The 27,313-nt window shown below is 36.9% G+C and overlaps 1 protein-coding gene across 1 annotated transcript in view; it reads right to left on the bottom strand.

Annotated features, from left to right (window-relative positions):
* Positions 1-372: 372 nt before the first annotated feature.
* The window catches only part of GPR149 (G protein-coupled receptor 149), a 79,872-nt gene continuing 52,931 nt past the window's right edge, over positions 373-27,313 (bottom strand). Inside the window, exon 4 of the mRNA XM_059921851.1 lies at positions 373-945. Within this exon, the coding sequence (XP_059777834.1) occupies positions 373-945 (573 nt within the window). The remainder of the gene's footprint in view (positions 946-27,313) is intronic.

The raw sequence follows: 27,313 nt of genomic DNA, 5'->3' as shown, positions 1-27,313 counted from the left end.
ATGTGTAGAAACCCATGCATGAGAACAGTATATTCATTGAGCTTATACAATTTTCTGTTTACTCTGAGGTTGACAAACATAGGCGAAAACATTAGTAAACAAGACCAAGGTTTGATTTAGAAAAGGTTTTTAGAAATCAGATAAGAAACAGAATCTTATAATTGCCACAGTGTGTGATCTATAAGTAACACACATCAAAAGCACTCAAGTGTTTGCACTAGTTCCAGCTGTTTGCACTAAAAATAATTAAGTCTGTAAAGCTTATGTAAACCAACAAATAAAAAAGGAAATCAAATAGCCTCAGAACAAAGGTGTTAGTTTAGTAGTTTGAAGTTGCAGAGCCATTCTTGCCTTTATTAGGCCAAATGATCACTAGTTATCCTTGCTTTCTTCTTCTCTTTTCCTATAAGCTTTATTTAACAGCTGGATTTCCTCCTGGTAGCCATCCCTCTCTTGGCTCTGCCTTTTACTGTTCTGCCTGTGTGCTTCAACAGTGTCTGGAATGGAGATGTTGATATCACCATCGGGATTACTTGTGGGTAAAAAGAGAGAATATGAGGCTGTTTCCCCTAAATCACACGAAACAAATCTGTTTTCTTTCCGTGAGTAGCGTAGGGAAGGAGATCTGACCTGTGTGGAGGACTGGCTGATGTTGCTAATAATTGACACCGTGTCCAAGGCCTCTTCATTATCACAAATTTCAAGGACCTCCAAGTGTATTTTCACGCTGGTGTCCGCAAATGTGGAGGGAGAATCTTCTGAGTTTGGTTCATGGCCAACACTTTTGGATCGATAGACTTCTATTTTCTTAGAGGCTGGGGTTATTTTTTGTCCTTCTGTGCTCACCTCATAGGTAGAAAGAGATAGGGTTTTCCCGGTTGGGGCTTGGAGAGACACGGTCCCCTGGAATGCACACAGGGGAATGGCCAGGGCACCACCGGAACGCTGGGGACAAAAACAAAATGGTTATTATTGAAAACTGGTGTCTGAGATTGGACCATTTAGTAATTCATTTTATTCATCAAAATGGTAAAGTTTTTCTATTTCAAATCCAATTCCATGGAAACCTTTTATAGGTATGAGATTGAAATTCTGTCATCAAAGCTCTGTAGCTTAGTTTCTCCTAGGTCAAATACTACATCTAAATGAGGGCAGTCAGAAACCTATCTTTGAGGATAAAGGGACGTATTTCCACAGTTTAAGGCAAAATTTGTGTACTGTGGCCAGCAGGAGATGGGCAGAATATGGGCATAAAATCGAATGCATATTTACACTCTGGAATTGCTTTTATATTTTTGTAACATGTTCAGTTACATTAAAAAGCTTTTATAGGTTGAAAGAAATGCAGACTGTGTTATCAAAATGCACTTTTTTTTCCTGTTTAGTATGCCAGAGAGAGTGACACCTGTGAAACTATGGTCCAAATTAAATACAAAGAATATTTCGACTGTAGGTTTGAGCACACAGAAGAGGAACCAAATGTCACCAGAAGTGTGTGGTACAGTGTGCTTACTTTTCCACAGAGAAATGAGTCATTAAAGTAAACCCAGTAATAGAGAATGCCCTCACATCCCTGCAAAACTTTTATATTTAAAAGTATTAAAATTTTGTTTTTAAATTGTACTCACCACTGAGAACGGCTTAAGAAATGAAGACTAATTCTTATGATAGTCTGTACCTTATATTGTTGATTCATGCCTTCATACTTTCAGTTGACTCTTTTTGATTACATGTTAGTTTCAGAAGAAGACAGTAATGTGCCAACCTTAGAGCAGTGGTGCTAAAAGCTAGATCCCCAGACCAGCATTATCTGCATCACCTGGTAACTTATAAGAAATGCGATTTTTGAGTCCTACCCCAGGCCTACTGAATTAGAAATGCTAGGGGTGGGGTTCAGCAGCCTGTATCTTAACAAGCCCTCTAGATGATTCTGTTGTGTGGTGAGATTCAAGATCCATTGCTGTAAAGAATGGATGTAAAGATTTCTAAAGAAATGCTGTAGCCCAGAAAGAGAAGGTGAGAGGAGGGGTGGTTAACAGACTCTTTTTATACGTGTGCCCACCATCTGTAAAGCCTGGAATTACTCACTGGATTGGCTTAAATATGTCTTTCCACCAGGGGAATGGGCGTGAGGGCTCTTAATGTTTTGTCAATTTAGGATGATCACCCTTCCCAGTTTGCCTGTGACTGTCCCAGTCTTAGCACTGAAATTCCTGCATCCCAGGAAGCCTCTCAGTCCCAGGGAAACCAGGATGGTTGGTTACCCTATCTTCCATGGGCATTTTGTATCTGGACCTAAGAGTAGCTAGAGAAAGCCTAGGACCAGGGTCCCACATTAAAGAACAGTTTGTATTCTCATCTACTTAGGGAAATTTTAAGGGAGGATACATCATGAGCTTCATTCAGGTGGCTTCATGCCACACCCATTGAATTTTGGGACCAAGAAAAATATAGTCTAGGATGTGTGAGACATTGCACTAGTCTTTCCCAGTTATTCCCTATGGAGTAGGCTTCAATTCTGTTTATCCATAAAGGGACCTGGGGACCTAAATTTAGGGCCTTGCACCCTAAAGGGCCATAAACTTTGAAAACTTAGACCATAAAGATCAGTTTGCCCTTCTGCTGAGGCAGAACTTAACCAACTTCACTTGTGTGAAGTTGACTGAAGCAAAAGAGACAGAGGGAAAATACTTAAGTTCATTACTGTACGGGACCATTGTTTGAGTGCTTTTGGTAAAGGAGGAGTGCCTTCATTTATTTTTTATTCATCATTCATTAAACATTTTCTGAATATTATCTGCAAGTTTCTAAGCTTGCACTGGATGCATTCAAAGACCTCACAGATGGTTGGGTGGGAAAGACATGTAAGAAAGTAAAAATTTCATCTCTAACTATAGTAAAAGAGCTAGGAACCAAGCTGAAAGGTGTTCAAGGAATTACCACCTCTGATTGATAGAGAGATTTCATGTAGGGGTGGCATTTGAAATTGATCTTAAGAATCAAGATCAACAGTTTTAAAGCCTTGCTTTCTGAGTAATAAATCATGAGTTTAAGGGCGAACCTAAAAACTTTCCCTCCTGAGAAAAAGTCAGAAACTTCTGTTTCTTTTTTAAAACAAAATTTACCAAGACATTATTTAATCAGAAAATTTGACTGTAGTTTAATAATGTGAATTTTAAGTACAGCCGTCTTTATTCTGAGAGCTAGTTAACCTGAAAGCTGACCTCCTTACATTATACTTTATTGCAAGGAGAAAAAACATCCCTAATCAGTACTTTAAAAATTGTTCATAAGTTTTCTCTTTGGCATGGTACGCTATATAAACAAAGCCCTATGGAGTGTGCTAGTTTAAAAAAGATGAGATGAGAGAACTAAGTTATCAGCACCCAGCAGTATTGGCATATTTTTTTAAAAGAACTTTCACTGTAGGATCAACAGCATAACCATATTTTTATATGTACCAACTTGCATCACTGATGAGCAGTTAATATAAAAGCAAAAGCAAATGTGATTTTTTTTGCATCTGATTTTATACATCCAAATATTGCAGATTTCAATAGCTCCCCCATGCTAACCTCATCTTCAAATGAAAAAACAAGCTTTACTGAGTTATCAAATGACAGCTCATTAAAATTGGCATCTGAGAGCTGTATAGTGCCATAGTTTAGCTAAGTATGAAGTCTGATTATTCTGAAATAAAACACAGAGTGCTGAGTTATCAAAATTATTTTGTGAAACATTCAAAAGACTATGATTGAGAGTCATAGAAGTAAAAACACAGAAACAGATTATATAGAAATAGATCTGAGCACACTTTATACTCTTAATTCAAAATTGGAAGGTTAGTTTCAGGAAAACGGTACTGTAATTTTAAGCTAATTCAGTTATTTTAATTTTACTGGTTATGAAAGTATTTAATGTATAAGTTATTTTGGTTTTAGATTTGTTTAAGAAGTACAAGTGTAAGGTGTTTACACCAAATTTTGTATGTCTTTAAGCAAAATCATAAAATTTGATTTGACAATGAGGTTTATATAATTTTTTCTTTTTTGTCTATTATTTAAGTTAGAGAAACACTGCTCTAGGTGAGGGAAAATGGAGCTTGAACTAACGGAGCAGTAATAGAGATTCAGGGAGGGAACTGACAGAATTTGAGTAAAACCAACAGGATTTTCCTCCTCTTTTAGGATATGGAAGGAGGACTAAAATGGAGAGAGATTAGAAGCTAGGAGAACAGACGAATTGAACCACTGTTATATACTAGGACTTGATTAGCTGGTAGGTCTATAGCAATGGAATGAACAGACTCTCATATCATAAGAGCCCATAGAATGCAGAAATACTGAAGCTTGTAAACAATTGCATCTCCCTGTGATTTGTGCTACAATAGACCCAGGCTGGAGTATTGTGAGAATATGGAAAATATGGAAGAATATGGAGAATATGGTTTCTGTCACTTTGAAAGAAATCTGCTTTAGCCAGGGATGGTGGATCATGGGTTTTCTGCCCAGGGTTTTCTAACCTAGGTGGAGTGAGGGAAAAGGAGGTCTGAAAAAAAAAGTTAGAAATAAATAGGAGACAAAAGAAACAATGTTTCCACATGGAAAACTCTATATTGTAAATATGGCAATTTTCTTTTACTTTATTGGTTTAATACAATTTTAATAAAAATTCCAATGGAATTTTATTTTAGAACTTGGAAAGTTTCTTCTAAGATTTACTTGCAAGAGTAAATGCTTATGGATAACCAAGAATGTGGAAACAGACTAATGAGGTGACTTTGCAAATATAATATGAAGCTACGTAATTAAGACAGACTTTGCAAATATAATATGAAGCTACGTAATTAAGACAGGGTGTTAATGGCAAGATTTGATCAATCACGCAGAGTCAAGAAACCAGACATAGTATATCATGAATATAGCATTTCAAAATAAGGATTCAAGTGAGCTTTTACATATTATTGGCTATTCATTACAAAATTAAGTTAGACCCCTTTTCATGTTATATGCAAAAATGATTTCTTGAGTCTTAATAATTCTTTTAATATCCTGAGTGAAGAAGACCTTTCCAAATCAGGAATGAAAATCAGAAATGACAAAGTACAAGATGGACAGATTTGATTGCAGAAAAACTAAAAATATCTGTGTAGAAATATATGCTGAAAGCAATGGTACAAGACAAATGGCAGCCTGGGAGACAATATTTGTAGTGTGCATAAAACAAAGTTTAATAGCCATAATATGGAGACTTTCTCCCAAATCAATAAGATAAACATCCCAGTTGGAAAGTGAAAATAGGAAGTGAGTAAAGCAATTAAAGGAAGAAATATAAATAGAGAATAAACATATGAAAAGATATGCAATTTCACTGATAATCAAAAAAAGGTGTAAGTAAAAACACTTGATCATTTTTAGCATCTCAGATTGCCCTCCATCAAAAAAAATAAAAAATCAAGAAAAAGAAAAAAAAGATGCCATCTTTCAAGTGTATTTTGATTGTATTTGACTATAAAATAAAAACTACATATACTTACCAGCAATCCTATTTCTGTAAGTCAATTCCACCACCAGATATTCAACCCATAGTAATGTCTATTTCAGCACTGTTGTAAAGTAGAAATACCCTAAATGTCCATCATTCAGAAAATAGTTGAATGAATTATGGTACAGTAATATACTAGAAAACTCTCTTGAAAGAATGAGGTAAAACTATGAGTTGTGCCTGGGTTAAATAATTTCAATACATTTTAAGTTACAAAAGCAAATTACAAAGTAATATGTATGGTATAATCTAGTTTTCTTGCAGAAAAACACTCAGAAAAACACCACAAATCAACCCAGAAAATTACACATGTATAGGAATAAAAAATACACAGACACAAACACACCTGTATACTATAGGCATAGAAAAAGGTTTGAAAGGCTACATACCAAACAATTCTTTTCTCTGTAAGTGGATGGGAGGGAGGATTTTTTTTTTTTTTAATTTTTGGCTGCATTGGGTTCTCGTTGCTGCACGCAGGCTTTCTTTTAGTTGCGGTGAGTGGGGGCTACTCTTCGTTGCGGTGCGCGGGCTCTAGGCACACAGGCTTCAGTAGTTGTGGCGCATGGGCTCAGTAGTTGTGGCACACGGGCTTAGTTGCTCCGCGGCATGTGGGATCTTCCCAGACCAGGGCTCGAACCCGTGTCCCCTGCATTGGCAGGCAGATTCTTAACCACTGCACAACCAGGGAAGCCCTGGAGGGAGGATTTTGAGTTTTATATTTTTAAATTATTTGATGATTTTGCTCATGGAAGTTGATTAGGTAGTAGAAGAGGCAGAGAGTGGAAAATATCACTAGAAGGAAATCTAGAATACAAGGGTAGGGTGATGCCTATGATAGTAATCAGCCTCAGGGTTCAATTAGGTAGTCAGATTGGGGTTTGTGCTGCTTTGGGGGTTTGTGCTACATTTGGGGTTTGTGTTGCATTGGGGGTTTATGCTATTTTTAGGTCAGGAGAGAGGAGACAAGCTGGATGAAGGGTACTGTCTCAAAATTTTGCCCTAACAGTTTGGTTGGTTAGAATGAGAGTCCCCATTGGGGTACAGCTTATTTTCCATTCACATTTTAAAAGTGTAGACAATGGCACTTACAATAAGAAAAATAAAAATTTTTAATTATTAGAAAGGAAAAGGATCCTCTGATCCTAGGCAGGCACAAATTTATAGCACTCTCAAAGTGGCCAGGGTCTGTAATGAGTCAGATTCTCCTCATTAATTTTACTGGAAAAACTACTATAAACATTTGAGTCCAACAAGATGTCAATGTAAACAATGAGTTCAAATAAACAAAGAATTCCACTTCAGAAAAACAAACAAACAAACAAAGAAATACTATAGATCTTGAGTCACAAACTACAGTTCAGCCCACAGGTTTACAAACCATTCTAAAAGTTCAAGAACAATTTCAAAAAGGGACTAAAATAAAAAGCAATAAAATCCTAAGAGAAAATTAATTGTAAGAAGGAGATAATACAAAAGACTGTTAATATTTGGTTTAATTTTTCTTGATTTTTGTACTGGGTTGAATAGCGTCCCCTCCAAAATTCATATCCACCCATGACCTGTGAATATGACCTTATTTGGAAATAACATCTTTGCAGATGTACTCGAATTAGGATGAAGTCATACTGGATTAGAGTGAGCCTTAATCCCAATAACTGGTGTCCTTTTAAGAAAAGAGAAATTTGGACATAGACTAATATAGGGAAGATGGACATGTGAAGAAGGAGACAGCATTTGGAGTTATGCTGTCATGAACCAGGATAGAATCCTCCTCTAGAGCCTCAGAGGAACATGGTCCTGCTGACACCTTGATTTTGGATTTCTGGCCTCCAGAAATGTGAGTCAATAGATTTCTGTTGTTTAAGCTATCCAACTTGTTACAGCTGCCCTAGGAAACTAATACAATGTTTTATGCAAAGAGGCACAAAAATACATATGCATATACATGTTTTGCAAAGTCGTAGGACTGCCTGTTTTCCTGTGGAGACTGGAACTATGTGGCATTTCTGTCAAATCCACGTAGAATGTAATCTCCTCAAGGGAAGGGAACATTTCCTTGTTGATCTTTATTTTTTCTGCTACTGCTATCTCTAACAGTGGCTGGCACATCACAGCCCCTCAAAAAATATTTGTTGAGTGAATAAATGTGTGCATGAATGAATGAATCTGCAGCATTGACTTTGTAAGGATTTTAGATTCCATATCTTAACTTTTTTTTTTTTGAAGTATAGTTGATTTACAATGTTGTGTTAATTTCTGCTGTACAGCAAAGTGATTCAGTTATACATATATATACATTCTTTTAAAAATTCTTTTCCATTATGGTTTATCACAGGATATTGAATATAGTTCCCAGTGCTATACAATAGGACCTTATTTATCTTAACTTTCTAAAGCACAAAGCGTAAGATCAATTTTTAAAACTACAGGTTTCCCTTGATATATGAAAGTAGAGCGTTCAGGTGAAAATTTACATAACTTGAAATGGCGTAAAGTGAAGAAGCAATTACCCTAGGACACATCTTGCCAATAGATGCACAAAATTAATTGAGATAAAGCACAGATGCTCATAGACACAGTTCAAAGCTATGGCGGCTTGATGCCGAGATGCTGAGTATATTTTTCAGAGAAGGAGATGAGCGCTGCGATTCTCGCAGCTCTGGGTGTGCTCTGCTTCTATAAAGGCTTGTTGCAAAACAAAAACTGAATGTTATTTTCACTTTTTGCCTTTCTTATTTAAGGCAAAAATCCTCTTTGGATTTCTTTCAGTTAGCGAAAACTGGTACTAATGTAGGTCTTTCGTAAAAGCGAAGCGGAATAAAAGTGAATTTTCGAAAAGCAGCGAACACCTGCATTGTTGTTTAAAATTTATCTATTTTTATTTTAACAGCCCTATATAATAACTGATGATAGTTACAAGTGCACCAGAAGGTCATATTGGAACATATTCTTTTTTGAAAATAAAATAGGATATTGAGGGACTGAATTGTATGTGAAAGTTTATTGCATTATAAAAAATGGTAGATTCAGAGAACATAAAACTACTCATTTCGTAGTCTCTGCTTTCTTTCCATTTAAAAGCCTATGAATTAGCATATGCTGTCAGGAATAGTGCCAATCCATTATTGCTGTATTCCTGAGTGTAGGTGGCTGGGAGCTTTTTTATTTGAAAATGAAAAGCGGTTTTCAAAACCTCAGAAATGCTTCAGAAGGAGAGATCATGCCATGTAAACACATTAGCACAAATAATCTGCTGTGATAATTGATTCAGACTAACTGACCTTGAGCATAATGAACTTTTTATTTCTTCACTATAAGCCTCTAAGTGAAATCAGGGTGAAATTATAATATAAAAGAGTTGCTCCAAAATATCTCTCCTAACAGGTGAAGTTTCTGTTGATTATCTGAATCATTCAATTTATGAAAGATGTATTACAGCATGTAGGATCATAGGACTCACCAGAGACCATTTTATAAAGGGAGAACTGACAGCCAGAGAGGTGAAACTACCTGCCCAGGGTCACACAGGTAATAGTAGTAGGACTGGCACCAGGACTCAGGTGTCATAACTCCCAGTTAAAGGCTCTTCCCACTGCACTATGTTGTTACTTTGAAAGAAATCTGCTTAGCCAGGGATGGTGGATCAAGGGTTTTCTGCCCAGGAAGCTAGAATTCTATCACTAACTCATGAATAATCCAAGTGACTGACAATTTTAATCTAAATTAAAATCATATAGATGATTTAGGTGACTTTCAGGAATCAAAAAGTACAGACATTGAGGAATTAAGTCAAGCAGACCATCTAAGAGATCTTGGAGGAGAAGAGATAGGGAAACAAAAAAATAGCAGGGAGAGTGAGAACTTTGTAAGAAAAACAATAAACTAGACTTTTAATAATTTACTTCTGGAATTTTATTTAAAACTGTGTGACTACTATATTTTCATATATTCAAGTCCCCAAATATTCCTTGTGTCATCCTGTCGCCTTCATTTAAATCTTTAGTAAACCAAAAAGAAGAACACACATGACGTGCTTAAAGAAAAGAGTGAGAAAATAAGGGCCTCTATAAAGGTCCTATTATGTGGCATGGGAAGTGTTAGGTATTTTAACACATTTCCCATTTAATTCTCAAAGACCTTCGAGCTATAAATTAAGATTTGCCTTGTTAGTGATGAAAAGTCTCACAACTGAGTGACAGATTTAGGATTGATATTCATCATAACAAATATTTACTGATCTGCTGAACACAGCCCATGTATCAGACTTCTTACTAAAGCACTTTATATACATTTTCTTATTTAATTTTCACATCAACCTTATTAAATAGAGACATTCATCACCCCAATTTTATAGAGGACATAATTGAGTCATAGGGAGGTAACTCCAGTTAGTAAATGGCATAGTCAAATCCAAATCCAGGATTATCTGTCTCAAGCCCTCCGTTTTTAGCCGTTTTGCTACTTCAAGGCATAGTGTTAGGGAATAAAACATGAATAACACCTCACTCTCCTAATCCAGCTGGAACCTGCGATGTCATGTGGGAACAAGGGAGAAGGGGGATTTATTCACTTTAGGAAGTGAAAGGAGTATTTAGGGAAGATCTTTAAGAAAAGGGTTTCTACACTTGACTGTAAAAATCCATAAAACGTTATAAACAAACATTTTGTAAATAGAATCTATGCTACAGTGAAAGAATTAACATAATTAGAAGAAGAAAAAAAAAAGGGAATTCCCTGGTGGTCAAGTGGTTAGGACTCGGTGTTTTCACTGCTGTGGGCCCAGACTCAATCCCTGGTTGGGGAACTAAGATCCTGCAAGCCACTCGGTGCAGCCAAACAAACAAACAAACAAACAAAACAAAACAAAACCCACCACAATTATTTACATGCAATACTGACATATTGGGCACTTACTGAAAATATATGTATAAAACACTTGGCTAAAAAAGAAATTTAAAATTAGAAAACTCAGAGCATTACTATTATGCACTTTGCGAATACCTCACAAGCACTTATGGCACAGCAAGTGAAGAGCACCAGGCTCCCTGGTAATATTTATGTAACTTTAATGTGCTTCCACAAGATTGTTGTAGAACCACCTGAACGTTGTCAAGAATAAAGTCAAATGCCATATTCCAAACTGAAAAAAAAAGAAAAAGAAAAAAAGAAAATGGTTTCTAAATAGGGTCCTAAAAGATAACTTCAGTTGGCAGCAAAGTAGGAAAAATGTAATCCAGGATTGGGGAACAGTAAGAACAAAGGCAATTGGAATTTTGGGGAAATGACATAGTAGAGGGAAATGAGACTGAAAACAGAGTTTGGGCCCAGGGCCAAGAGCCCTCCACCAGGATAACAAGTTCTGATTGTATCCCATAGGCAAGCAGGAACCACCTATTTTTGTTTCTCGAAAGGAAGGAAATTAAGATATATGGAAGGTCTACTATGTACAGGTGCTTCATCTTGGCACTTTACATGTGAAATCTAATTTAATATAATACTCCATAAGGAAGGTAAAATTATTTTCATTTTATAGATAAGTAAATTGAGGTGTGAAGAGGTTAATTAACTTGCTTAGGTTACATAGGAAGTTAAGTTTTGAATCGTGATATATACTCATCTCAGATTCCATATGCTTTCTGCTATGCCTCTTCTGGTCTAACATGATAATTGGGTAGCCTGTGAAATACAGATTGGGGAAGAAGAGTGTGGTGGTAGGGAGACCAATTAGGTAGTTTTTTAAATCATTGTGTACAAAAGAAAAGGGAATCTGAACTTCAGTACTGGTAGTAGAAACACATATGTGGGACGGACTATAGGGGAATTGCATTAGCAAAACTCTTGAGATTGTGGAGGGTCCTGGTGAAATACAGCTATGGAGTCACATATACCTGTCTTTGAACTCGGTCGAGTCACTGTCTTTGTAATCCTTACCTCTCTAAGCCTCAGTTGTCTCATTTGCAAAATATGAAGAATAAATGAGTTAATGAATGTAAAATGATTAGCTGAGTGCCTCACACAAAGTAAGTGCCCATAACTATTAGCTATTTTTGGGAGGTGAGTAAGAGACAGGAAACCATGATGTTTTTGAGATTCTACTGCTAGTGTCTAGTACTAGTAGTTGAGATAAGGAGCTTAGGAGGATGTTGATAATTTAATGCTACTTTAACAATTTTCATCTCCTAGTCATTTTATAATGATTTAAAAATTTTGCCCTGATACTAAAACTAAACAGAGATAATCCAAAAAAGAAAACTACAGAGAGCTATAACTCATTAATATAAATGCAAACATTCTTAACAAATATTAGCAAGTGGCATTAAGCAGTCAATAAAAAGAATTAAACTTCATGACTAAGTGGGGTTTATTCCAAATGCAAGGCTAGTTTCAATATTCAGGAATAGGTTGATGTGACCCACCATATTAATAGGCTAAAGAAGAAAAATCACATGATTATATGAATTGATGCAGAAAAACTATTTGACAAAATTCAACATCCATTCATGATAAAAGAAAAGTAAGATCAAGAGTAAGTTCCTTTCCTTGATAAAGAGCATCTATAAAAACTCTATAGCTGAGATTAGGACAAGATGGCAGAGTAGAAGGACGTGCTCTCACTCCCTCTGGCAAGAAAACCAGAATCACAACTAGCTGCTGGACAATCATCGACAGGAGGACGCTGGAACTCACCAAAAAAGATACCCCACATCGAATGACAAGGGAGAAGCCACAATGAGACGGTAGGAGGGGCGCAATCAGAGTAAAATCAAATCCCATAACTGGTGGGTGGGTGACTCACAGACTGGCGAACACTTACACCACAGAAGTCCACCCACTGGAGTGAAGGTTCTGAGCCCCACATCAGGCTTCCCAACCTGGGGGTCCGACAATGGGAGGAGGAATTCATAGAGAATCAGACTTTGAAGCCTAGTGGGAATTGATTGCTGGACTTTGACAGGACTGGGGGAAACAGGCCCCACTCTTGGAGGGCGCACACAAAATAGTGTGTGCATCGGGACCCAGGGGAAGGAGCAGTGACCCTGGGGGAGACTGAACCAGACCTACCTGCTGGTGTTGGAGGGTCTCCTGCAGAGGTGGGGGGTGGCTCTGTTTCACCGTGGGGATAAGGACACTGGCGGGGGGAAGTTCTGGGAAGTACTCCTTGGCGTGAGCCCTCCCAGAGTCTGTTATTAGCCCCACCAAAGAGCCCAGGTAGGCTCCAGTGTTGGGTTGCCTCAGGCCAAACAACCAACAGGGAGGGAACCCAGCCCCACCCATCAGCAGTCAAGTGGATTAAAGTTTTACTGAGCTCTGACCACCACAGCAACAGTCAGCTCTACCCACCACCAGAGCCTCCCATCAAGCCTCTTAGATAGCCTCAACCACCAGAGGGCAGACAGCAGAAGCAAGAAAAACTATAATCCTGCAGCCTGTGGAACAAAAACCACATTCACAGAAAGACAGACAAGATGAAAAGGCAGAGGGCTAAATACCAGATGAAGGAACAAGATAAAACCCCAGAAAAACAACTAAATGAAATGGAGATAGGCAACCTTCCAGAAAAAGAATTCAGAATAATGACAGTGAAGATGATCCAGGACCTCGGAATAAGAATGGAGACAAAGATCGAGAAGATGCAAGAAATGATTAACAAAGACCTAGAAGAATTAAAGAACAAACAAACAGAGATGAACAATACAATAACTGAAATGAAAACTACACTAGAAGGAATCAATAGCTGAGAGAATAGAATAACTGAGGCAGAAGAACGGATAAGTGACCTGGAAGACAGAATGGTGGAATTCACTGCTGCAGAACAGAATAAAGAAAAGAGAATGAAAAGAAAAGAAGACAGCCTAAGAGACCTCTGGGACAACATTAAACGCAACAACATTCACATTATAGGGGTCCCAGAAGGAGAAGAGAGAGAGAAAGGACCAGAGAAAATATTTGAAGAGATTATAGTCGAAAACTTCCCTAACATGGGAAAGGAAATAGCCACCCAAGTCCAGGAAGTACAGTGAGTCCCATACAGGATAAACCCAAGGAGAAACACGCCGAGACACATAGTAATCAAATTGGTAAAAATTAAAGACAAAGAAAAATTATTGAAAGCAGCAAGGGAAAAATGACAAATAACATACAAGGGAACTCCCATAAGGTTAACAGCTGATTTCTCAGCAGAAACTCTACAAGCCAGAAGGGAGTGGCATGATATACTTAAAGTGACGAAAGGGAAGAACCTACAACCAAGATTACTCTACCCGGCAAGAATCTCATTCAGATTTGATGGAGAAATCAAAAGCTTTACAGACAAGCAAAAGCTAAGAGAATTCAGCACCACCAAACCAGCTCTACAACAAATGCTAAAGGAGCTTCTCTAAGTGGGAAACACAAGAGAAGAAAAGGACCTACAAAAACAAACCCAAAACAATTAAGAAAATGATCATAGGAACATACATATCGACAATCACCTTAAACGTGAATGGATTAAATGCTCCAAGCAAAAGACACAGGCTGGCTGAATGGATACAAAAACAAGACCCATATATATGCTGTCTACAAGAGACCCACTTTAGACCTAGGGACACATACAGACTGAAAGTGAGGGGATGGAAAAAGATATTCCATGCAAATGGAAATCAAAAGAAAGCTGGAGTAGCTATACTCATATCAGATAAAATAGACTTTAAAATAAAGAAGTTTACAAGAGACAAGGAAGGACACTACATAATGATCAAGGGATCAATCCAAGAAGAAGATATAACAATTATAAATATATAGGCACCCAACATAGGAGCACCTCAATACATAAGGCAACTGCTAACAGCTATAAAAGAGGAAATCAACAGTAACACAATAATAGTGGGGGACTTTAACACCTCACTTACACCAATGGACAGATCATCCTAAATGAAAATAAATAAGGAAACAGAAGCTTTAAATGACACAATAGACCAGATAGATTTAATTGATATTTATAGGACATTCCATCCAAAAACAGCAGATTACACGTTCTTCTCAAGTGTGCACGGAACATTCTCCAGGCTAGATCACATCTTGGGTCACAAATCAACCCTCAGTAAATTTAAGAAAATTGAAATCATATCAAGCATCTTTTCTGACCACAACGCTATGAGATTAGAAATGAATTACAGGGAAAAAAACGTAAAAAACACAAACACATGGAGGCTAAACAATACGTTACTAAATAACCAAGAGATCACTGAAGAAATCAAAGAGGAAATCAAAAAATACCTAGAGACAAATGACAATGAAAACACGATGATCCAAAACCTATGGGATGCAGCAAAAGCAGTCTTAAGAGGGAAGTTTATAGCTATACAAGCCTACCTAAAGAAACAAGAAAAATCTCAAGTAAACAATCTAACCTTACACCTAAAGGAACTAGAGAAAGAAGAACAAACAACACCCAAAGTTAGCAGAAGGAAAGAAATCATAAAGATCAGAGCGGAAATAAATGAAATCGAAACAAAGAAAACGATAGCAAAGATCAATAAAACTAAAAGCTGGTTCTTTGAGAAGATAAACAAAATTGATAAGCCATTAGCCAGACTCATCAAGAAAAACAGGGAGAGGACTCAAATCAATAAAATTAGAAATGAAAAAGGAGAAGTTACAACAGACACTGCAGAAATACAAAGCATCCTAAGAGACTACTACAAGCAACTCTATGCCAATAAAATGGACAACCTGGAAGAAATGGACAAATTCTTAGAAAGGTATAACCTTCCAAGACTGAACCAGGAAGAAACAGAAAATATGAACAGACCATTCATAAGTAATGAAATTGAAACTGTGATTAAAAATCTTCCAACAAACAGAAGTCCAGGTCCAGATGGCTTCACAGGTGAATTCTATCAAACATTTAGAGAAGAGCTAACACCCATCCTTCTCAAACTCTTCCAAAAAATTGCAGAGGAAGGAGCACTCCCAAACTCATTCTATGAGGCCACCATCACCCTGATACCAAAACCAGACAAAGACACTACAAAAAAAGAAAATTACAGACCAATATCACTGATGAACATAGATGCAAAAATCCTCAACAAAATACTAGCAAACAGAATCCAACAACACATTAAAAGGATCATACAACACGATCAAGTGGGATTTATCCCAGGGATGCAAGGATTCTTCAATATACGCAAATCAATCAATGTGATACACCATATTAACAAATTGAAGAATAAAAACCATATGATCATCTCAATAGATGCAGAAAAAGCTTTTGACAGAATTCAAAACCTATTTATGATAAAAACTCTCCAGAGAGTGGGCATAGAGGGAACCTACCTCAATATAATAAAGGCCATATATGACAAACCCACAGCAAACATCATTCTCAATGGTGAAAAACTGGAAGCATTTCCTCTAAGATCAGGAACGAGACAAGGATGTCCACTCTCACCACTATTATTCAACATAGTTTTGGAAGTCCTAGCCACAGCAATCAGAGAAGTAAAAGAAATAAAAGGAATACAAATTGGAAAAGAAGAAGTAAAACTGTCACTGTTTGCAAATGACATGATATTATACATAGGGAATCCTAAAGATGCCACCAGAAAACTACTAGAGCTAATCAATGAATTTGGTAAAGTTGCAGGATACAAAATTAATGCACAGAAATCTCTTGCATTCCTATACACTAATGATGAAAAATCTGAAAGAGAAATTATGGAAACACTCCCATTTACCATTGCAACAAAAAGAATAAAATACCTAGGAATAAACCTACCTAGGGAGACAAAAGACCTGTATGCAGAAAACTGTAAGACACTGATGAAAGAAATTAAAGATGATACCAACAGGTGGAGAGACATACCATGTTCTTGGATTGGAAGAATCAATATTTTGAAAATGACAATACTACCCAAAGCAATCTACAGATTCAATGCAATCCCTATCAAATTACCAATGGCATTTTTTACAGAACTAGAACAAATCATCTTAAAATTTGTATGGAGACACAAAAGACCCCGAATAGCCAAAGCAGTCTTGTGGGAAAAAAACGGAGCTGGAGGAATCAGACTCCCTGACTTCAGACTATATTACAAAGCTACAGTAATCAAGACAATATGGTACTGGCACAAAAACAGAAACATAGATCAATGGAACAAGATAGAAAGCCCAGAGATAAACCCACGCACCTATGGTCAACTAATCTATGACAAAGGAGGCAAAGATATACAGTGGAGAAAAGACAGTCTCTTCAATAAGTGGTGCTGGGAAAACTGGACAGCTACATGTAAAAGAATGAAATTAGAACACTCCCTAACACCATACACAAAAATGAACTCAAAATGGATTCGAGACCTAAATGTAAGTCCAGACACTATAAAACTCTTAGAGGAAAACATAGGAAGAACACTATTTGACATAAATCACAGCAAGATCTTTTTTGATCCACCTCCTAGAGTAATGGAAATAAAAACAAAAATAAACAAATGGGACCTAATGAAACGTCAAAGCTTTTGTACAGCAAAGGAAACCATAAACAAGAGGAAAAGACAACCCTCAGAATGGGAGAAAATATTTGCAAACGAATCAACGGACAAAGGATTAATCTCCAAAATATATAAACAGCTCATTCATCTCAATATTAAAGAAACAAACACCCCAATCCAAAAATGGGCAGAAGACCTAAATAGACATTTCTCCAAAGGAGACATACAGATGGCCAAGAAGCACATGAAAATATGCTCAACATCACTAATTATTAGAGAAATGTCAATCAAAACTACAATGAGGTATCACCTCACACTGGTTAGAATGGCCATCATCAGAAAATCTACAAACAACAAATGCTGGAGAGGGTGTGGAGAAAAGGGAACCCTCTTGCACTGTTGGTGGGAATGTAAATTGATACAGCCACTATGGAGAACAATATGGAGGTTCCTTAAAAAACTAAAAATAGAATTACCATATGACCCAGCAATCCCACTACTGGGCATATACCCAGAGAAAACCGTAATTCAAAAAGACGCATGCACCCCAATGTTCATTGCAGCACTATTTACCATAGCCAGGTCATGGAAGCAACCTAAATGCCCATCAACAGACGAATGGATAAAAAAGAGTGGTCCATATATACAATGGAATATTTCTCAGCCATAAAAAGGAACAAAATTGAGTCATTTGTTGAGACATGGAGGGATCTAGAGACTGTCATACAGAGTGAAGTAAGTCAGAAAGAGAAAAACAAATATCGTATATTAACGCATGTATGTGGAACCTAGAAAAATGGTACAGATGAGCCGGTTTGCAGGGCAGAAGTTGAGACACAGATGTAGAGAACAGACATATGGACACCAAGGGGGGAAAACTGCGGTGGGGTGGGGATGGTGGTGTGCTGAATTGGGCGATTGGGATTGACATGTATACACTGATTTGTATAAAATTGATGACTAATAAGAACCTGCAGTATAAAAAAACAAATAAACAAAACAACTAATACTTAAAAAAAAAAAAAAACTGAAAAAAGAAAAAAAAAAAAAACCCTATAGCTAACGTTACACTTAATGGTAAGAGACTTCTTTCTCTTATGAGCAGGGATAAGGCAAGGATGTCAGTTCTTACCACTTCTGCTCAACATAGTGCTGGAAGTTCCAGTCAGTGCAATAAGTCAAGAAAAGGAAGAACTAAAACTGTCAGTACTTAGATTACATTGGTTTAAGCAGAAAACCCCAAGGAATCTACAGAAACTCCTAGAACTAATAAATGAGCTAATCAAGGTTGCCTGCAAGTTAAACATACAAAGTCATTTGTATTTCTATATACTAGCAAATGAATGTATGGACGTGAAAATTGAAAATTACAGTACTATTTACAATTGCTCAAAAAAGTGAAATACATGTTAGTCTAACAAAACCTATGTAGAACTTACATGCTGGAAACTACATGACTCATGAAAGAAAACAAAGAAGTTCTAAATAAATGGAGAGACATAACATGTACATGGACTGAAAGACTCATTATAGTAAAAAATGTCAGTTTTCCCCAAATAGATATATAGATTTAATGCACTTCCCAATAAAATTCCATCAAGATTTTTTTGCAGATACAGACATGTTTATTCTAAAATTAATATGAAAAGACGAACAGAATTGTGAAGTTGTTTTGAAAAAAATGAATATAGTGGGAGTAATCAATCTATCTGACTTCAGTATAGCTACAAAAATCAAGACTGTGTTATTGGTGGAGGGATATACACATAGGTCAGTGGAATAGAATAGAGAACCCGGAAGTAGTAGACCCACACAAATATGCCCAGCTGCTTTTTGATAAAGGTGCAAAACCAATTCAATAGGCTTTTCAGCAAATGATGCAGGAGCAATTGACATCCATAGGCAAAAATATTAACCTAGAACTAAGTTTCATACTTTATTCAAAAATTGACTCAATATGGATCACAGACTTAAATGTAAGATGTAAAACTATAAAAATTTTAGTAAAAACATAGGTGAAAATCTTTGAGACCTAAGGCTAGGCAAAGAGTTCTTAGACTTGGTACCAAAAGCATGATTCATAATAGGAAAATTAATAAATTAGACTTCATCAAAATTAAAAACTTTTGCTCTGTGCAAGTGCAGATTCCGATTCAGTAGGTCTGTGGTAGTCTGAGATTCTGCACTTAATAAAATTTCTCAGATGATACTGAGGCTGCTGGCCCATGGACCACACATTAAGTAGTAAAGGACATACAATTGGTAAGGCTCCTTACAGTTCTAAAATCACATGATTTCACAGGTGAATGGATTTTGTTATTTTATAGTGTTAGCAGTTTAGAAAAGTAGAGAGAATTCAATTTCAGTTGACAGAATAATAGAAAGCCCCTCCAAAGCTAATTTATAGCTGAATAGGATGAGAAACAAACTAATATCTTTTCACATGCCTTTAATATATTCTAATATTTTATTCAAATGACACATATTTCAAATGATGAACCATCCTGATGAAAAATGATCAAGTTTCAGCATGACTCTTCATTTTACATTGATCTTACGACCAAAACATAAGCTTCTGAAATGAATATATCATTGCATTTAAATTGCTCTAGTTTTTATTTATGGAAATTGGTATTCTCATATTTTCAATTCATACTTTTGGGCTTTATCTGAGCCTATGAGCACAATCATCACAGGCTATAAGAAATCCTGTGGGAATTTTTTTTTAAATTTATTTATTTTTGGCTGCGTTGGGTCTTCGTTGTGCGGGCTTTTTCTAGTTGCAGTGAGTGGGGGTTACTCTTCGTTGCGGTGCGCTGGCTTCTCATTGCAGTGGCTTCTCTTGTTGCGGAGCACGGGCTCTAGGCACGTGGGCTTCAGTAGTTGTGGCATGCAGGCTCAGCAGTTGTGGCTCACGGGCTTAGTTGCTCCGGGGCATGTGGCATATTCCCGGACCAGGGCTTGAACCCGTGTCCCCTACATTGGCAGGCGGATTCTTAACTACTGCGCCACCAGGAAGTCCCCTGTGGGAATTTTGAATTTAATTGTGTAAACTTGTAGCTCTTGGGATTACTGGATAGGTTTTCCTAAACTAAATCTCTTATAACTCTAACAATGACATTTCAGTTTAGATCTGATATGTATCCAAATTTATTTCCATGTGAAATAAATAGAAATAAAGAATAAATAAATGTCTTCTTTATTTCCAGAAGAAACCAATTCTTTCTGTTTTTCTAACAAAATAGAGAATAAACTGTAACTTGAAAGAAAGCATGCATTGATTCTATTTGGAATATACAATTTTATCAGGAATAAATGAATCCTAAGAAATGAAATAGTTTTTCTCCTCTAAATGATAAACACCCATTCAATTGGGTGTTGTATCAGTTAGAGATACACTACTAAAAATTGTTGCACAAATATTTTTTCTCATACTTCATGAACCTGAATTAGCTCGGGAATGAATGTGTATTTTCATTTGTAAGACAGTTTCAAAGGATAAATACAATGTTTTTGGTAAGATCACTATACTTCAGAAAAGGTGTTAAAATTCATGTGGATGGTATTTATAAAAGTACAGAAGACAAAATGTTTTTATTAGACAGCATAATATAAGAAAAAGATAAAATCAAAAAAACACAAATCTATGGAGATAGTAGTTTAGGGGTATCCTGGGACAGGGGATGGTGATGGATTAAGAGTAAATGGGCAGGGACTTCCCTGGTGGCCCAGTGGTTAAGACTCCACGCTCCCAGTGCAGGGGGCCAGGGTTCGATCCCTGGTTGGGGAACTGGATCCTGCATGCCACAACTAAAAGATCCCACACACGGCAACAAAGATCCCGCCTGCCACAACTAAGACTTGGCACAGCCAAATAAATACAAATTTTAAAATAATTTAAAAAAAAAGAGTAAATGGGCACATGGGATCTAATTGGTGTGATGAAAATGTTCTAAAACAGATTTACTAGAAATCATTAAATTGTACACTTGAAATGAGAGAATTATATAATATGTAAAATATTCCTCAATAAAGTTTTTTTTTAAAGAACATTTGACTGATATTCAGGAGACCCTGAAATACAGCACTTGTTCTGCCACTAAATAAATAGCCATGTGACTCTAGACAAGTAGTGTATTCACTCTAGACATTTATTTCATTATCTATATAAAGAGGGGGTCAGGCAGATGACCCGCAAAGTATCTCTCATTTCTTCCATTTCAATATTCTTTGACTCTATTTTGGCAAAGTTAGCCTCAAAGAAAGTGCTTTGTTCCTTGAAAAATATCTAAGCAGGGATGCTCTTCTGAAAGAAATTGAAATATAAAAATTTCCTTTAGGGCTTCCCTGGTGGCACAGTGGTTGGGAGTCTGCCTGCTAATGCAGGGGACACGGGTTCGAGCCCTGGTCTGGGAAGATCCCACATGCCGCGGAGCAACTAGGCCCGTGAGCCACAATTGCTGAGCCTGCGCGTCTGGAGCCTGTGCTCTGCAACGGGAGAGGCTGCAATAGTGAGAGGCCCGCACACCACAATGAAGAGTGGCTCCCACTTGCCACAACTGGAGAAAGCCCTCGCATGGAAACGAGGACCAAACACAGCCATAAATAAATAAATAAATAAAATTAAAAAAAAAAAAAACTTCCTTTAAAAACTTGCTCCCAAAATTATGCATCCAAGCCCCTTCAAAGACCCCTCCCCTTTTTTACCAATAGGACATTGTTGCTGATGGAACATTTTTTATGCTTTCAAAATATATTAAACCTAAGCCACCATGCATTCTGTACAATGAAAATGTCTGTGGTGGGAAAATAAAATAGCAAGAAAGAAAGTGAAGAAGATTATAAACCATTGTTTAGAAAGAAACCTGTAAGGAGAGTTTCATGACGCTTATATAGTTCTAATTTAAATCTTCAATCATAGGAAATATTTATTGAACACTAGATATAGTTAAAAGACCATGTAGAACCCTGCATATATGAGTATATATGGGGTTTGTGTATGTGTGTATTATATATGTGTGTATAATAATTCATAGTTAACTTTTTCCTGATGATAAAAATAATATATTACTGTAAGTTTTTGCAATTACAATAATATCTGAAGAATATGGACCAAACAGTCCTTAGGTTATAGCAAATTAAGGATGACTTCCATGTGACTATAGTTTTAAGAATTTTAATCCTTTTGAAAAAAGAATCATTCAACTCTATACAGCCTATGTGGATAGCTTGAGTTATCTAAATTAATGGGATTTTCTCCTAATTTTTGCAAAATTTTTTTTTTTGCAAAACAGTGGTGAAATTCTCTGGAAACTTTTTTTATACTTCTTGTCTAGAAAATCATTTGCTAAATCTAATATTTATACCTTAAAAAAGAGACAGTACATGCCATCAGACTCCATTCTCCAGAATTCCCTTCCTTGTATGCTTCCAGGTTAGAATTGGCCAAGACAGGGCTTGCTCAATATTTGGAAGGTAGGAACAAGGTAGTGGTCATAACCACCTGGAACTATTTTCACAGGCAGGTATAGAGACAGAAGAAGAGATACGTGGCAGGTGCCACCATGTCATCTCACTCTCCTGCTCCACATCTAGCTTTGCTTACTGACTCCTGGCAGTGTTGGCCAACAGAGACTCAGATCCACCCTTAGGTGCTTGGCTATGGATCCACAGAGGTGGTGGTTTATTCGCAGGCAACAGTTTTTCCTAGACCTCTACACAGATTCCCCCTTCGTGTTCCTACTTTGGGACTAGACATATGTGGCTTCTTAAATTGACTAATTGGTAACTCCACCTCTGGCCCTCCAACTTCTCTTCTAGACTCTTCTCTTCCCTAGATTTACCACAATTCTAAATAAGTCTCTTATCCCATAACATAGTGCTTTTGCTTCCCTGACTAAACCTTAACTGACCAAAATCCTATTCAATGGAAGAGAAACCCCAACCTTAATAGTAAAAAAATAAGATTATTTTTAATTAAGTCAAAAACCCAACTATGCTCATGGATGAAGGTGTTGGAATGTAGTCCAATCACAGAATCTCTCTCATCCACTAATAACATGAAGAAAAATAACAACCACGGGTTCAAGCAACAACGAAATAAAGGGCTCAGCCTCATGTACAGTAGTGGCTACAAAAAGAAACAAAGGAGTCACCCACTTCCAAAAGCAGTTGTACAGAAAGAAGATGACTTAATATCCTGGTAATTCTGGCTATAAATTTTATTTTGGTAAGAAGTGGTTTGAAAAGTGGTTCTCAAAATGAGGGGGTCTGTATAGTCAAAACTATTTTCATAATGATACGAAAGCTTTATTTGCCATTTTCACTGTGTTGGCATGTTCACTGCTGGTGCAAAAGCAATGGTAGGTAAAACTGCTGGCACTTTAACATGTTTCATGGCCGTCGACACCAAATCTGCTAGTAGGCATTGTATCTTCCACCACTGTACATGCATGTGCATGCGTGCACACACACACGCACACACACACACTCACTCCAATTTCACTTAAGAATGTCATTGATGAAGGTGAGTAGTATTATTATCCCCATTTTACAGATGAGTTAACTGAGTTGCAGAGATGTTAAGTGTCTTTTTCAAGGTCAAACACATATTAAGTGGTAGAAATGAGATTCCAATTTGGGCAGTATTGTTCCAGAAAAAAAAAATCACTTATTTTAATCAATTATTCGATCCAATTCATTCATTTACTGTATTTTTATTGAGTACCTACTATAAGCCAGATACTATTCCAGGGACTGGGGGTATGAAATGATTTTCCATCCATCCATCCATCCATCCATCCATCCATCCATCATCCATCCATCTTTCTCTCTGTATATGTGCATAGAGAGCTATGGTTCTTCCTGGGTGGTATAATTTCAGGTTAATTTCTCTCTTCTTTGTACTTTTCTGTATTGCTTGAATTTTTAAAATAGTGAGCATATGTTATTTTTATTAAAACAATAAAGTCATTATTCTTAAGATAAAACCTAATGTGACTCGTTTCTCTTTTGAAGGAAATAGAAAGTAAATTTTCAAATCTTAAACTCAAAGGAGTATGAAAAGACTGCTTCGTTCTTTCTTCTCACTACATACAAAGCAAAAGAACATGACATGTGGAAATTGTTTTCTCAGACTGATTTAGAAGTCAAGGTCTCCAAAATCTTTCCATCCCACACAACAAATACTAAAGCAATTCTTTTTAAAAACATTACAAAGTTTCTTTAGAAAAAATTAACTAAAAGTCTTAGTGATATTATTTGATCTCAAAGAAGGAGAATGCTAATGATACAGTTATACATCACCCATGTGAACACTCTTCAGAAATTAACCACTTGCCTTCAGAGGAAATGAGCCCTGTGAAAGTGAAAATGACATATCTGACTAGTCTTTTTATTTCTGGGAAGAGAATAATATACACATATAAAACAACATTAGGAATAGATTAAAGTCTTTGTCCTAATAAAATCTATGTGTTTGTAACGTGCCTGATAGTGCATTTTTAATTGATGGAATTACTCAGATACTTAAATTTAAACTTTTCCTGTATTTTGGTTTTAATTCATGTAAATTATTTGTGTAGTAGATGATAGGACAACCATATGCACAAATGCATGTTTTTAACTTCACAGGGTGAAAATTGGTGATGCTCCAGTCTTTTTTTAAAAATTTGGGCCAATGCATAGTGTTTCCTCTCTCTTCCCTATCAGTTAAGGTTTCAGAATAAGTTGGCTATCCTAATGTGGCAGTCCTAGAAATCTGCAATAGACCATCTAGGTTCTTAGAACCAGTGATTCTCTGTATTATAAAAGTGTTTGAAGAAAATTTAATCCACTGCTTGAGACTATTTGTTCTTCAATGAGTCGGGCCTTTGACCTGGCTTCTTCAATTCTTTAGACCAGTTGTTTCCAAATGCCATTCTTAGATCGGTGCTGAACTGACTCCATAAGAATCACCAGCAGAGTCTGTTAAGGATACAGATTTTTGGCCTCACTGTGGGAGAGCCTAACTCAGTAGGTTTGTAACCGGAACCAAGAATTTATATTTGTAAAGAGCTCTCCAAATGATTCCTACATATAGCCAGGGTTGGGACCCACTAACGTAGAAGATACAAGAAAATGAAGGTAGAGCTGTGATGTCACGCAGAGTAAATAATTTCCTGGTTAATTTACTGTACACTTCAGAAAAGGACATTAAGAAATATCTTGCTACAAGCCCCTATTCTCTGATTTCCAAGCTTTAGTCAGAATGACAAATAAAAAAGCAAATGGGCATTTGCATTGGCTGGGACATGTAAAAACTATTAAGGAGGAGACAGATTTATCATAAATTTAAAGTTTCAGAGCCACTCACAAGCATGGGCTACTCTGAAAACTGATTACTGTTGGAAGCTGTAGCGTCCTGAGTGGGGAGGGGAAACGAGGTTACAACCAGAAAGCATTTCTAGGTAAGTGTACCTGGGAAATGGCCTAACAAGATCTCAGAAAAAAGATACTTGAATCTCCAGGGCACCAATACATTTGTTATGATTTCTTCTCTTGTTCTAAATAAATATTCATTTTCATACCTTATTTTGTATTCATGATTTGTATACTTTATTTATTTATTTTTTAATTTTACTTTTTTTTCCTTGGCCGCACCGCGTGGCATGCAGGATCTTAGTTCCCCGACCAGGGATCGAACCTGCACTGGAACTGAAGAGTCCTAACCACTGGACCGCCAGGGGATTTCTGATGATTTGTATACTTTTAAGAAAAAGATATCTCCCCCAAAGATGTAATGTTCAATTTCCACATAACCTGTATACATACCTGTCTTAAGGGTCAGTAGTAAGAAATCATAGTATGACTATCAGGCTTATCTAGAGACACACCACTGGTGAAGCATGAGACGTGAGATCACATAAGAGTATACAGTACTAGGTAATCTTTGAAGAATCCTCTGAGAGGGATTCTTAGAGGGCCTCCTTGACTAGAGGCTTCAAAGTTCTGGTGGAAAGAAAAAGCATGACATATTCAAGAAGTAAAATTATTAATAGTTAGAAAAACTGGAGCAAAGAGTTTAAGAGGAGATTGAGGAGAGATGAAACCACAGGAACCAATCACTTAAGCCGCATTAAAAACTTTCAGCCCTGTCCTGTATGATAAAGGAACCACAAAGTGTTCTAAACAAGGGGTTGATATGATGAAAATTGCATTTTTGCAAATTTATTCTGGACTGTGGTCTGTAAAATAGACTGGAAGGGTTCACGCTGAGAGGCAGGAGGACCAGCAAAGAGGCAATTGAGAGAGAAAGAATGGTGATTTAAATTAGGAGAGAAACAATGGCTATGGTGAGTCATGGGAATAGCAAGATATATTTAAGATGTAGGATTGGTGACTGATTTGATGTGAGTTGTGACAGAGAAAGAAATCAAGGAGGTTGACCAAGTATCTGGCTTAGGCAACTGGATGGGTGGTAGTGTGACTGCCAGAGAAAGGGAACACAGAGGAGAAGCAAGTTTGGAGCCATGGGATAGAGGGGTCAGGAGAAGATTAAGAGTTCAGTGTTGGAAAGCTGGAATTGAGATGACTGATGGGTGTCCAAATGGAGAAACTCAGCAGGAGGTTGGATATTGGGACTGGGGTTTGGGAGAGATTCGATCTGAAATATACATTTGTGTATATATTTGTATATGTATTTGAGATGAAATTGAATCAGGAGAGTGTGTGAAATGAGAAGAGGATCCTGAAGAACACAAACATTTAAGGAATGGGCAGAGATAGGGGAGATCATAAAGGGGTCCATGAAGGAGTAGGCAAAAGAGATAGGAGAATAATCAGAAAAGTAAAATGCAATGGAATCCAAGGAAAGAGTAGAAGAAAGATAACAACAGTGTCAAATGCTACTGAGATGTCAGGTAGGATAAAGACTGAAAAGTCCATTGATCCCTGGACAGGTAGGGAATACGAGATGGAGAATCAAGCTACCACAAATGGGGTCAATGCAAAGATGCACATATATACTCTTTTCTCTCAGGGCCCAACATGGGGACAGTGGTTGATGAAACCCAAGTTGAGAAGCCCTTGGGAAATTTTAAAGGAAGTCCATGAAACTTCATCACTAATTGTCTGACAGTTCCAGTTTATAAAATCCATTCTTGTCATATGTGTTTATATTAGTCAGAATTTGTAGTCAGATTTTTTTTGTTGGTTGTTGAAGGAAATATGGTCACTGTATATTTTTAGGAATAGACATAATGAGAAAAAGAGATGCAGTTTATCCTGCTTTCCACCTTCTTGTATACTGAAAGCCTAAAGAG

This window comes from Balaenoptera ricei, chromosome 4 (assembly GCF_028023285.1).
Source record: "Balaenoptera ricei isolate mBalRic1 chromosome 4, mBalRic1.hap2, whole genome shotgun sequence".
Classification (NCBI taxonomy): Eukaryota; Metazoa; Chordata; class Mammalia; order Artiodactyla; family Balaenopteridae; genus Balaenoptera; species Balaenoptera ricei.
This window is presented reverse-complemented; position numbering and strand designations above follow the sequence as displayed.